A 15,049-nucleotide genomic window follows, 5' to 3' on the forward strand; every position below is an offset into this window, starting at 1 on the left:
CCTAACTTCATGATATAAATGAAAATGTATTGAAACATTATTTATGTTTCACAGGTATCACCAGCTCCGTATTCAGCACAACCTGTCAAGGCCCTCGATTAAGGAGGTTTGAACATCGGTAAACTACTGTCGCCTTAATTTAGAATAATGATTTATTTTTACAGAAGGGTATTGTGCATCATTGACAAAACAGCATCAGTTTGAAAGGGTCCCATACTGCGGGTTTATTGGGTTAAATTCCTGTTTGAAATAGAGACACTTAGGAATAAAATGTGTATTGCGTACAAACAGGAATTCCTCTTGAATGTATGCTGTTCAAGAACATTATTCTCTTAAATATTATGGTTGGCTTTTATTTATTGGTTTACCTGGTCTTTTGTGGTCTATTTGATTCTGCTATCATGATGCATGAAATATATAAAGAGTTGTTTTCATCTTTTATAGACGTGAGGGGCATACAGTTTCCAAGTATGTTTGTCCGTTTTGCTCATGGTTAAATGTAGTTTTATAATAAGAAGAAATGAAATGTAAATGAAAATTCATGTTGATGCACGGGGATCTGAAGAATACTTAAGGTTAGGGGAGGGAAGACCGCTCACATACATGTTTAGCTCGTCACTTTCTTTATCTACCTGTCCCAAGTCAGAGGCCTGTAGTTCAGTGATCGTCGTTGGTTAATTTTTGTCATATTTGTTTTTCATGAAATTATTTTGTTATAAATTAGACCGTTAGTATTCTCAATTGAATTGTTTCACAATTTTTTATGTCGGGGCATCTTATAACCGACTATACGATATGGGTTTTTCTCATTGTTGAAGGCCGTATGGTTGCCTATAGCTGCTTTTATCCATTTCATTTTGGTTTGATGGATAATTGTCTCATTGGCAATCTTACCACAACTTCTTATATTTCTATTTATGCAAAACATTGTTGGTAGACTGATAGCGACTTGCACAAAGGTTGATCATATTTTTGTAAGTTTTAAATATTTAAAAATGACAGCATGACCTAGGTTAATGATGTTCCATATTCATGTCATAACATTCAGACCATGACCATACAAAGAACTTCTTAATTTAACTCTGTCAGAAACAAACTGATAATCCAAAGGTCATTGTGTTGTTTTATATTCATATGTAATGAATGCAGTTCAGTGTGGTGTAAATTGTTCATGAAATTGACACGGAAATCATAGACCTGGTTCTATTCAAAACTAAGTACTGCTAATTTTTAATTATCTGATTGTACTTTTTATTGCGATTGTTCAGCAATGAATAAATATGATAAATTAATATATAAGATTTCAGGTAATGCTGCATACAAATAATGCAATGAAAATTTCAAAAAATACATAGAAGATACCAAGGGTGCGTATTGAATTCCAATCGCAACAGGCAATATCATGGCCAAAAATAGTAACAACAAAAAACATACAATAACAAAATAATACATAGAAAACAAAAGACAGAGCAACACGAACCCCACCACAGTGAACTCATGTGCTCAGGAAGGTTAAACAGTTCTTGTTCTACAGGTCACATTTTAAAGTGCGAGATTAATTTGTTTTTTACAAACAATAAACACCTTAGATATATCTTACGATCTACAGTTGTTGTTTCATATTACTGGAAATAAAGAAAGGTTTCTGTTTGCTTTACACCTTTGCTTTTATAGCTTTAAGGAAGTTCGCTCCTCATGTTTTTGAATTTTTGCCAGATATTCGGAATCCTCTGGTTTTATCCATGTAGTGCCATTAAAAAAATTTGCCCATTAACCCCTACTTTTCTTTCCATTATTTGATTAAACATAGTTTAAAGTATCTTCTTTGAAAATCTTATAAAATCCTTGTTATTTTTTAATCGGTTTTGAAAGAAAAAAGGTGTCAATGTTAAATATATTAAAAGTCTAGAGAGAATTATTTCCCGCCAAATTTTCAATGGCTTATATCTCGAAAACGAGCACACTGACCCATATTTTTTTTTTTTTGCTTTTTTCGTTTCTTTATTTTCATACTATCAATATATAATAGTCTTTTTAAAAGCTTGTTATTTTGAAACAGAGTAGCGAACATCCTTAAAGTTTGGAAACTTGCATTCGAACGCAATAGGAAATAAGGTTTGCTTTCATTCATTGTCATTGGCATATTTACATTTAAGAGGCTGAAAATAAATTGATGTGTGAGCAATATTTTTCATATGAAACTCAGTTGACCCTGACTTCATTTTACCCCAGAAAGACTTGAGTTAAGTTCTGCATAAATTTCCAGATTTTAGGAGCTACTTATTAGATAGAAACTATTATTAGTCATGTCATGTATTGATGAAGGTCAACAGTAAATTAGGTAATTTTGACTTTCAATTGTCCTATAAATGGCTTCAGTTAAGTTTTACATTAAAACCAGGATCGAAGCAACTACAAATCATACAGAAATGGCAAATGACGCATCATGTTATATTATAAACAATTGACTCTAAACTAAAATGACCTTAACCTACATTAATGATCAGAATTGCAGATGAATAATACTCGAGAGGGGTAGCTACCATTCAAGATAATTCCATTTTTTCATTGGTGCCTTATATTGTATTGTAAATGAAATGGTAAAGACTCATTGTTTTATGTTCATGTTTAATGCAAATTTGGTGAATAAATGTTATCCCTGTCGTAATAAGCATATTGTGTTTTGTAATTTACTCGGATACAAACCGGATGAACTAGGGTAAGCATGTTGAATGCAGACGAAAAAACTAAAAAAAAAATAGCCTTTAGAATTTGCTTTCAGAAAATAATCATAAAATTGGGTCACAGGACTCATTTTCTTGTTAAACAAACAAAATAAGTCAATTTAGTACACATTTCCGTATAAACGTTAAGTTATCAGAGTTATCTCTCCTTGTATGGCAAATTAGAAAATATAAATAAAGGAAATCATTAATTTCTAAAAACAGTCGTTATAATACAATTTTCATTTTTTAATAAGCTTTGGAGTTTTTTTTGGACTCGAGGATCACTGAAGAGACATTTATTGTAGAAATGTGCATCTGGTGCAGAAAAATTGGTACCGTTAATTTTATTATTTTAACACGTAGTTTTCTTCATGTAATGAAAAGTTAAACAAATAAATTACATTCCTCTCTCAAAATTTGCATATTTTATTTAAGATCTAGACTGATTGTGTTCTGCTCTTTTATAATACAAGATGGCGAGATCACCGATCTACCTTAATCCAACCGATTGTGTGTCCTCAGTCTGTAATGTTTACTTTCCAGCATTTCTTCTGTCATCTTAATTTTCTTTTAATAGATACACTGCCCTTCGATACACTGTGTATGTAAAAGAGAGGCAAAGGATACCAAAGGGACATTTAAACTCATAAGTAGAAAATAAACTGACAACGCCATGGCTAAAAAAGAAAAAGACAAACAAACAACAGCACATAAAACACAACATAAAAAAACAAATACTGAGCAACACGAACCCCACCAAAAACTAGGGGTGATCTCAGGTGCTCCGGAAGGGTAAGCAGATCCTGCTGCACATGTGGCACCCGTCGTGTTGCTCATGCTAGTTCAAACCAGGTAATAAGTCTAATTCGGTAGGTCACATTCAGGGAAAAGTTCTCTTTGTACGTGTTGCAAGCGTTGGACAGTAAGAACTCCACACAGGATGCAAGAATCCCTTGCAACTGATATTTGTAATTATGAAAGTAACAACAATAATTATTGTAATTGTTTGCATACATTCAAAACCAAGTAAATGAACTGAACAGGTAAAGATATATTAAATATTATTAAGCGATACATGTGTCTACACTGTCATTTAATTTTATAAACCTCTGACAGAGTTTACCAAGAAAAAACCATCGATCGTTTCTTCCTTTTTTCAAACTCATTGGGTTAAAAAAAGTTTGAATTGGTATCCTAGGATGAAAGGATAGTTTTAATGAATACAATATATACAACACTTGCTGATCAGAGTTCATTAGATTCATTTCAAGCAAGCGTTCAACGGCAGACTTATAATCCTCAATGAACAACATAAGATTGTCCGGTCTTCCAATGAAAAAACCGCAAGCTATATATAATCTACTTGTATATATAATTTCTGTCAGATTGAGCTGATGTTTGAAAAAATCTACTTGCGAAAATAAAATATGATCATCTCTAATATCCTTAGGAGTTTCCATTTTAAAACAACCGGGTTCTTTCTTTCTAAAATAGCCTATATCGATCCATGCAATATATTTCGTCCTAAATAACTTTTCTTTTATTACTTGTTCCATTAATTCATACTTAGCATGCATTGCAGATGAATAAGCAGGCACACCTACATTTGGATAATATTTCGGATACCCCGGTTGGTTATAAATCTCTTCGATTCTTGCTTTTAATTGAAAAGCCCAAAGACTTGTTTGATTCACTATAAATACCTTAGTCATATGTTTTGGAAAATGTGCACGATATAATTCAAATTGCACCGATAAATCAATTACGTCCGTATAAAGGATGACACAATTGTTCACAGACCGAAAATTTTTCATCCAAGTATAATATCTGCTTGGTGAATATATAAGATGTGGACCTTTTTTGAACGATCCGATGTTGAAATAAGCTGTTATTAATGTCAATTCGCCTTCCTTTTCATGATCATTGATATTTCCACGACCCATAACCTTTACTGACAAATAATTCTGGAAATCTGAAAAAAAATGTAGTTGATTATAGCGATATATTAAACCTGTGCATCAAAATCGAATGATTGGTTTAATTTGTAAGTAAAGCATGTAATATTAATCTTTTAAAAGTTATTTAAAAAGCAGGCAATGTGGTTCAAACTTTTCATCGAATTACCATTTCGAGTGCACAATTTAAAAAAGAGACAACAGAAAAGGTTCATTCTAATTCTACGCTATTTATCAGCTATGTTCTATCCTCACATTTGTGTCCTATTCAATATTCACAAATCTATGCCCTTTTTTTCTAAAATATGGGCCCTATTCTATGTGTTGACGTCAGAATTATTCAAACGTCCTCGCGGACCGCGTTTTGTTGTCAAACATATCTATACGACTTTTATGTTCGATTTAATCAAATACCAGACTGCAGTTAAGGAAAATGAATGCGTGTTGAACTATGTAAATAGGAACTTACAGTTTCTTGCAATAAAACATTGTTAGAAAACTTATACCTTTTATCTTACAGTCAGTTATAAGCAATATTATCAAGTTTTAATTTCTTATTTTCTCTAAATCAAAATTCGGTACTCTCTTTTTTCTTTTTGCCAGTTATTTTTGTGCTTTGTGCCGATATGTGGAGTCGAGCCCTTTCCAACAGATTTATTCAGTTTGTTCTTATGTAGTTACACCACGGTCCCAGGTTCATGTGAGAGTTGAGCTCTTGGAAAGATGTTAAACCCGCCACATTTTACATGTACATGTCACATACCTCAAGGTCTACCTTATAAAAAGGACATGGACTTGGATTAACAAAGGGCCTCAGATGTAAGTGCTATGACGCCTCGGAACACACATCTGAGGAAATGACATGTTTTTCAGGCTTGAAAAAAAGTCACAAATTGGTTGTTCATGACGTTAAGGGGTACAGATACGAACCCCACCAAAAATTGGGGGTGATCTCAGTGCTCCGGAAGGGGAAAGATCTTGCTCCACATGCTTAACTGGGAGATATATACTACATATGCAAGCGCTGATAGAATTTTGCTACAAATAAATAAAACATTTAAAGGTGAAGATAAAGGATAGCTTCTTTTCATACTTTCTAAGGAACTCCTGTAAAAAGTCTTTCTCGTATGAAAAAAGAAACAAGATGGAAATTAGAGGAACACAGTTGGATTTTTGAGAATGCCAAATGTTTGTTGAATAACACGTCCTTCAGCGTAACAGATATGTTGTTAATCAAGAAATGAAGCTTCCTGATAATATTATTTCTAGAGTATTTTTTGTTTTAATCAGAATGGTTTTATACGAAGTTTGGTTTGTCCCTACCCGAAACAAGATATATGTATCTACAAAATGTACGTTGGCCATTTTTTTTGTTTTTTTTTTATACACAGTGAGACCAATTCAGTTTGTCTATAAGTTTTGAATGGGGAATACTTGTGTGATACTTGTGTGATACTTAGATTGTATGCATGTATACTAACAGATCTTTGCAATATTTAAGCATCCACATCTGTTGCACACCGCCCTTAGATTAGTAGTTTGACAATAATTCTGAAGCTCGGCTTTTAATTGCTGATTATATTGACAACAGTTTGTGAAGAAGTTACGTTGGAAGACACAGCAATGTGACGTTGGTTGTAAGAACAATTTGTAATTTAAGTATCCAATACAGTGTGAAGAAGGATCCAGTTCTTCATCTTCGGTAGAAATATTTACAAAGCAATAAAAATAGCTAATTCATTTTTGACATTGATGAATTTGGCTATTTCTTTTTAGTTCTCTTTTGTTATAAAAATTCTTACGTTTCTAATTATTTATCATTCTTGGGTCTCAAATATTTTGTTTGAGCGTTCCTGATTAAAGTCATTCCAAAAAAGCACTCGCAACGAACGAACTTGAATAAGTGTTATACTCATTTATTGGCCCTGATATGTATAGATTTATGATTTATAGGTTATATATTCATACTGAAAGTGCATTTTAAATCAAATGGAAAAAGTCGCACAGAAATGTTTCTTCCGAAAACATAACATTTTTTTAGTTCTCTCTCATATTTATTACTATGTGTTTCAACAAACAATTGGCAGTCCCATGGGAACCAACTGTGATGTTCTTCCTACCGACGTGTTTATTCATATGGGCTTGACTTCATACCGGAGCTTCTTAGGAAGAAAGAAAAGAAGTTAGTAGTATCCTTTAACTTCACTTTCCGCTATATAGAAGAGGGACGAAAGATACCAGAGGGACAGTCAAACTCATAGATCGAAAAAAAACTGACAACGTCATGGCCAAAAATAAAAAGACAAACAGACAAATAAAAGTACAGATGACACAACATAGAAAACTAAAGACTAAGCAACACGAACCCCACCAAAAACTGGGGGTTCGTGTTGCTTAGTCTAGATGATGTTCTTTCACTAAATAATTCAAAGTTTTGTGACTATGTTGGACGCATCTATCCCATCGAACTTGAGATAAAAGATACAACAGATACGGTTAAGCCCCAGTTTTTGGTGGGGTTCGTGTTGCTTAGACTTTAGTTTTCTATGTTGTATCATCTGTCCTATTATTTGTCTGTTTGTCTTTTTATTTTTGGCCTTGGCGTTGTCAGTTTGTTTTCGATCTATGATGTTGACTGTCCCTCTGGTATCGTTCGTCCCTCTTTTGAGTCTGCGTCATATCTTGAAATCTAGAAATTGACCATGAGGGTTGTTTGAACACAAAACCTTACGATAAAAGAGATGATTTTAGCTTCCCAATTGTGAACTTTCCATTTCAATGTAGCAACATTCCAACAGCGCCTGCATATGGAGTACATATTTCCCAATTGATACGATATTCCAGGGCTTGTATGTCCTATCATGATTTACTTGATAGAGGGTTGCTGCTCACAAGGAAGCTATTAAACCAAGATTTCCAAGTGGTGAAGTTGAAATTATCACTTCGTTAATTTGACGGACGCCATCACGAGTTGGTTGACCGTTATCTGTTTCAACAACAATCTCTTCCTCTTTTCCCCAAATGTGACCTACCGAGTTAGACATATAACCGGATTCGTAAATACATGACCAACACGACGGCTGCTTACCCTTCCGGAGCACGTGAGATCACCCCGGTTATTGGTGGGGTTCCTGTTGCTCAGTCTTTAATTTTTTTATGTTGTATTTTGTGTACTGTTATTTGTCTTTTTGTCCTCTTTTTTTTGCCATTGCGTTGTCAGTTTATTTTCGACTTATGAGTTTGAATCTGCCCTTTGGCATCTTTCGTCTCTTTTCTATCAGTTTTATGTTTTTAAATAGGCAGACCGGTTTGGAGTCAATATCTAGGTATTGGGAAGGTAATTGTAATTTTGCCAAAAATCGCTGTTTGTTATTATATATAATATAACATTTAAAACGAAACAAGATATATATTGGTAATTTCAATCATATGTCCACATCTGACAACTGTTACATCAATATACTAATTGAAAATATAAAGGCTGTTGAGTTTTTCAGAGTTGATATATCTTATTTATATTTTTAAGAAAGTACAAAAATGGATCGCAAATGCATTACTAGAAAGTAGTCCGCGCAAGAGCGGGTCATTTACACAGATATTTATGAATACGACAGAGTCTTTCTTTATTTTCTCTTAATTTCAGTTTATATGAATTTACCAGTAAATGAAATATTTACTTGGTGCAAACGACAATTATGTTTAAAAAAAGCACCAAAGATACAAGGCTAACGATTTTGTACGACAATTGCATAAATGGATCTCAAAGGGTGAAATTTGTAAACTATACAACGGTTACAAACAAAAATTTAATTATTTGATTGATTGTTGGTTGCTTAACGTAGTATTGAACGGAACGGATATGATCTCTGCGCCGGAGATTAAACGTCCGGTAGCAAATATTTCATGCATGTTCAGGACGAGGACAAATAAAATTTATTTCAATTCCGTTATAGTTGGATTTTCCCTTTTCTATTTCTATCTTTAGAAACTGTGGAACTAGTTTGTAGAACTAGTTTGATTAGTATTTAATTATAAGTCTATGTGTTAGTACTGCACGGATATTTCTTTGACGGTGTTACGGGTGGCGTTCTTTAGCCATATATAAGTCCGATACTTGTATAGTATGTATCGAGGTGATCACAGTAATTTTAAGTATAACACGTTTTGCATAGTATATTGTTTACATTATATTATATTGGTTTAGTGTAGAAGAGCTATATGTGTGTTTGTTCGGAGATGTTTAATATGTTTTTTGTAATCTTTACTAATTGTTGCATCGCACTGCGAGGAAACCAAGCTTACATTTTGACTTGCCTCTGATCTAGCCATCTAGATAGATTAGAAATGTTTTAAATTCAGACGACGGAACTTTAACAATACATAAAATAGGTAGGTCCAGTGATAGAGCCTGTCCGAGATGAAGGTCGAGTAAATTTGGACTGCCACTGGAAAATGAGAGTATATCGGATAGGAACAGAATTTGACTAGCAACATGCCATCTATGGATCCATCAAAGAGTTGTAACAAAGATACTTTCCGTGCAGAGAGCAATGGCAACGGATTTAACGTCCCCATTCGGACCAGACATGGCTGTATACTTGTACATCGTTCACAGCTAAAAGCTACTGATTGATAACTTCACAGGGTTGGCAGCGCATATTCCGGAATCAGTAATGGATTATAAGGCGTTTTGTTACCCAAATAGGCACATAACAGTAAAGGAATGTGAAAGAGAGGCGAAACATACCAAATGGACATTCAAACCAATAAGTCGAAAATAAACTGACAATGCCATGGTTGAAAAAGAAAAAGACAAACAGACAAACAACAGTACACAAAACACAACACAGAAAACTAAAGACTGAGCAAGACGAACCCCACCAAAAACTGGGGGGTGATAACTGTCAACCAACTCAAAGACTTCTTCAGGGTAACACATGAACATTATTTGTCAATGGTTCTTTTGAATTTAAAATCATGCTATTTGCACACAAAATAATTAAGTTTTGGCTGAATGTATTGTTCTAAAGTATGGACTTTACGTAAAATTATTTCACTGCAAATTACAAAATGTTTCACGTATGCGAAAACATAAAAGGTATGGTTCATCAATAATTCTGGTAGTCGAAATACATTAAAAGATAACTAACACAGAAATTTTCAACAAATACCTAGCACTAAAATATATATCTTAAGGCAAGAGTAATCATTAATAGAAGTATAGTTATGGTTTCAAACATGGAATATAATGCGATATTACGGGCTTAGGGTATATATATAGGGAATAAAAATATTGAATTGGAAATATCACATTACATATCTCCCTGAAACCTGAATAGCTATAACAACTTTCATATAAACGACAATTTCTGATAGTAAAGCGGGTATATTGGTGGGTGTAAAATGTTACCATTTTAGATTAAAAAGTATTTGAAAAAATATGACGTATTTTTTTTATTTTCTAAATAATTATTATGTTTAATGCAGACCAATACAATTGATTGTCAAACACAAAGAAACCTACATATTAATCTGTGATCTAGTTCTATATAAATAAGAATTTTAAAATGAACAAAGCAGTGGTTTTATTTACAATAAAAAAGCCAAGATTGTACGAAAGTGCATTATTTTGTTATTATAAAACACACATGCAACCACAAATCCCATAATACCTGATAGGACCCGACACTATGGGATGCGTGGTTGCATGGGTGTTGTATTATAACAAAGTGAAGGAGACATGCTTACTAGATCTAAGACTATAACATAAAATTGACAGTTGGACCCCTGATGATGGCAAATCTGTCATAATATCTACTGATGATGAATTTAAATATAAATGTATCAATATACACATGAAGAAATTTCATATTTGATTATATTAAAGTCATACATCTTAAGATGACCATTTTAGGCTTTAACTGCCAAAATAGTAGAATAGTTTCGGGTCTTATCAGGCATTATAGTATGCGTGGTTGCATGGGTGTTTTATAATAACAAAATCAGTACTTTTAGTTTTCAGCATATTTTGCTTATATTAAAATACAAGTCAATTATATGCGTAATACAATCAATAGCAGTTGCGTTGTATCAGTCATCTGTGATGATATTGATATAAGTACCGTTTGCAAACCCTATTAAAGATACAAAAGGAATAGTCACACTCACATTTAGTCGAAAAGCTGTACAACGTCATGTCATCGATAGCAGTTTCTTTTCACGAATGTGACATACCGAATTAGACTATTTACCGGATTTGTAATAACATAAGCAACACGACGGGTGCCACATGTGGAGCAGGATCTGCTTACCCTTCCGGACCACCTGAGATCACCCCCAGTTTTTGGTGGGGTTCGTGTTGCTTTGTCTTTAGTTTTCTATGTTGTATCATCTGTACTATTATTTGTCTGTTTGTGTTTTTATTTTTGGCCATGGCGTTGTCAGTTTGTTTTCGATCTATGAGTTTGACTGTCCCTCTGGTATCTTTCGTCCCTCTTCTGCTTAGATAATAACTATTGAACATTCACAACATAGACGGAACAGATCTTAACTGACTGCACTCGAATTGTCTGAACAGTACTGAACTTATCACGATGGATAATTCTAGCAATTGTCTAAAAAAACTCAACATGACTAACGAATGTATTGTTCATTCTCCTCAGAGCGGAATGACACTTTCAATTTGAAAATTGTTTATTTTTATTGATAAAAAAAATCCTTCCGGAGGTACACGTATATTGACTGCGGGTTTCCTAATCCGATATAGGATTTTTAATAAAAGCCAAAACATAATGCCACTCTTTTTTAATGTCGACATAATCGTTAGTACCAGAATATATAAAAAAAAAGATACAGGTCCAGGTAGTGTTGACAGCAAGTCATACTGCAAGGGATACATTCCGTAAGTATTTTTCGAAATGAAAAAAAATTATAGATATTTGTATTAGTTATATTGTGCCAAATTTTCACAGGCTTTGCCATCACGTTTCCATGTTTAATGTCATTTTCATTGTAATTTACAGTTCCTACCTCGGGTTGTGGAAGGGATACATAGAACTATGAGTGTCTATCCGTATGTAAGACTCGATTTTGTACAAATTTACTTCTCAGATAAAAGAGATTTTTCAATATGTCAAATTTGCTCTTGAAAACCGATACATATGTTGACATGGTATCATGCCAATCCTGAGAAGATGCACTGTAAGAAACCAATGTATCTACTAGCTATTAAACATCATTTACTTTACTTTTAGACCTTTTGTCAATCTAAAATTATTGTCTGATTGATTGTCAGGGATAAAGTTCAATAAAACACTAAAAACATCTATTTTGATATTTCGTGGTAGAGCAGACTAGAAATTTCCAAAGTTTGAAAAATATTGCCCTAGATAATTAACACAAAAAAAGAAAAGAAGATAAGTTATGCATTTTTAAGATTAAAAAATAAAGTTTGTTGTCACAGGCTTTTGGTAAAAAATTCAAGGCGGTTTTAGTGAACGGTGTGTCCGACTATTCTGTTTTAGTACATTTTACGAATAAATCAATCAATATGTCTAATTTTTTTTTTTAAATGAGTTAACATAAATTTTTAAAATGTACCGATATACACTGAAAGTTATATATATATATAAATATTTGTAATAGGACGAAACTTTTGTTTTTTGTTATTCAAACACACTCATGACTCATTACAAAGGTAATTCACTTGATCATTTATATAAATTTGGTTACTGCGAATCATAAATGTTATTATATTAACACGTAGCCCTTCATAATTAAAATAATGAAACTTGAAGCGAGGTTATATCTCAATATTTGTGTTAAGTACATTTTTAGAACACAACATTAATTTCAAACACGTCTGAACGTAAAATAGTGTACCCGACTTTCTTATTAAGATAAGAATATTGCCCACTTTAGAATTTCTTTCCCCATACAATTAATCCCTTCTTTTATCTTTCTATGATTTGCTTTGCAGTGAAATTTATGCTTATGCATTATAAAGATCCATATGTATTTGCAACTGCCGAAATCGTCTTTTTTGTGAAAATCTGTGTTTAATTCAAAAGTTGTACAAATATATCTACGCTCCGTACTGTATATAACAAGTTTATGAGATAGACAAAATCCTAAATATGTACCTACATTAAACTTTTAAAGGCCACAGAAACAGACGTCAACAACCCAAATGTACCAACTGGGCCATTTTAACCTTCTCTGATCCAGTTACATCGCTTTCTTTTAATTTCAACCAGATACCAGCCTGAACAATATATAACTGGGTATGCTTTTCTCAATATCAGAAATGATTTGTTACGATTCTAATATCGCATATGAAGACGAGGGATGTATAGATTAGAGGCATGCATTCGGGTAATTTATCAAATACATTGGGTTTTCTTAATTTGTCTATCGTCAGCCTCTTTTTACCGGCATCATGAACCAGATATTTACGTCTGATACTGATTACAACAGACCCTTTTGGACCTGGTAATAGAGATATATAAGATTCAATAATGTTGAATATAATGAATCATTTCTTACAATACTGATGTATCAATTGATGTACATTGGGAAGATTGTTTTGGATTTTTTGTTATTTAAATTACTTGTTATCATATTTATATGTATTAAACAACAGATAACTGGCTAAAATGATTATGATTTATCAAAGATTTAAATGGAAATTTTTCTCATTGTTTCTCTCCTGTAAATATTTTCTGTAAGGTATTGCTGATGTTATTGTATGTTATCCATGTTAGCCTTGTATGCCATTTCCTGATGGTATACGCGTCGATGTAATCCGTATGCATGTCATGTATATGATGTTACCTAGTTTTTTTTTATTACGTTTCTGAAATTGCTATATCGGATTAAATGGTGGGACCAACCTAATAAGTTTATTCAATTTCTACATTTGTCGCTATTCACATCTTTTTTTTCAGTGCACTACTTCATACCTTACTTATAACAAAATTTCAATACACTTTATTGTTGGCTTGTTTTGGTCATATAGCATTAATGTGTTCACGCTATTTTATAGTATATGATAGTATATGATGCTTAAACAGGACTGATAATGGCTAGTTTTTACAATACGATATGTAATATGGATACCTATAATGTAGATTCAATATGTGTATTACTTTTGATCCTTCATATAACAACCATATGGTCTAACTGTTACTTCATTTATTTTAAAATTCTGTAAACTTAGAACCGAACAAAAAAGTCTCTTAGAATAAAACTACTTACTTTGATATACTTTCAATATATGCATAAAAAGTAATAAAGTGCAAATCAGTAACGGGACACAATACAAGGTTTGGCAACATTTTATCCATCTCTGAAATGCAATAGATTACGTGTGAATATATCAATTTGCATTTTCGTGTTTTGAAAAGCAATACAGTTTTTCAATGCATATCCAAATACTTTAATGAAAAAACCGGTAGTTCTTATCCAAATAAGCATATGTATATTATGTTGATACATGTCAGTGAGATTCAATTTTATGTTTTTTTAAACTTTCACAAAAATTGTCCATAAGTATTTTTCGAAATGAAGCAAAGCGATTTCAGACGACGAAATTAACTTTATCGTCAAGAAGAAAGATAAAGAAATATGTGTCTCGATTTACATAGTTTACCTTTAAATGAAAAATGTTCCTGATATTCCTTAAAGCCATTTTACGCTGAAAAAGGTATTTACAGTTTAAGAAAAATAAAGTATGATTTGCTTGATTAGAGTTTAAAGCATATTTTTGTTGTGGTTGGGTAATTTTCTAATGAACTCAGTGTCGATCAGATCTAGATTCTGAAAGGTTATGAAAAATCTATTCTACAACCTTCAATAGCAACCAATCCAATCTTTAAAAACTAAGAAAATATTGTTTTTACATTTTCCACTAATACATAAAATGCTTGAACAACTAAATATTATTGTTATACACATATGTACGTTCACGGTCCTACAATCTGTCGATACCTATATTTTGGCATTGCACAAAGAGTACTCTCAAATCTGTTCTTTGTGTCTTTTGTGTTTTTGTTATGTTGTTTTGTGCTTTGTATATATCTGATGAGTTAAGCCATTTTCAACTGATTTTTATAGTTTATTCTTATATTGTACTGTAACACCACTGTCCCTGATTAAGCGAATGGTTAGGCGCTAAATTTAACCCCTCCAGTATTTGTATGTAAAAGTCCCAAGTCAGGAGCCTGTAATTCAGTGGCTGTCGTTTGTTACTGTATACCATATTAGTTTTTCGTTCATTGTTTTGTGCATAAATCAGGCCGATAGATTTTTCGTTTAAATTGTCTTACATTTTTAATTTCGGGACATTTTATAATGTACTTTGCGGTATGG

General features: G+C 32.7%; 1 protein-coding gene across 1 annotated transcript; it reads right to left on the reverse strand.

Moving 5' to 3' along the window:
* Window positions 1–1,277: 1,277 nt before the first annotated feature.
* LOC127727169 (uncharacterized) lies at window positions 1,278–14,424 on the reverse strand. The gene is made up of 3 exons (XM_052234616.1): window positions 14,331–14,424; window positions 13,937–14,027; window positions 1,278–4,698 (listed from the first exon to the last, which is right to left on the reverse strand). Exons 1-3 carry the CDS (start codon window positions 14,367–14,369, stop codon window positions 3,791–3,793), a joined length of 1,038 nt encoding a protein of 345 aa, XP_052090576.1. The 5' UTR covers window positions 14,370–14,424; the 3' UTR covers window positions 1,278–3,790.
* Window positions 14,425–15,049: the final 625 nt, after the last annotated feature.

The sequence above is a fragment of the Mytilus californianus genome, unplaced genomic scaffold (assembly GCF_021869535.1).
Source record: "Mytilus californianus isolate M0D057914Y unplaced genomic scaffold, xbMytCali1.0.p SCAF_19, whole genome shotgun sequence".
Taxonomy (NCBI): Eukaryota; Metazoa; Mollusca; class Bivalvia; order Mytilida; family Mytilidae; genus Mytilus; species Mytilus californianus.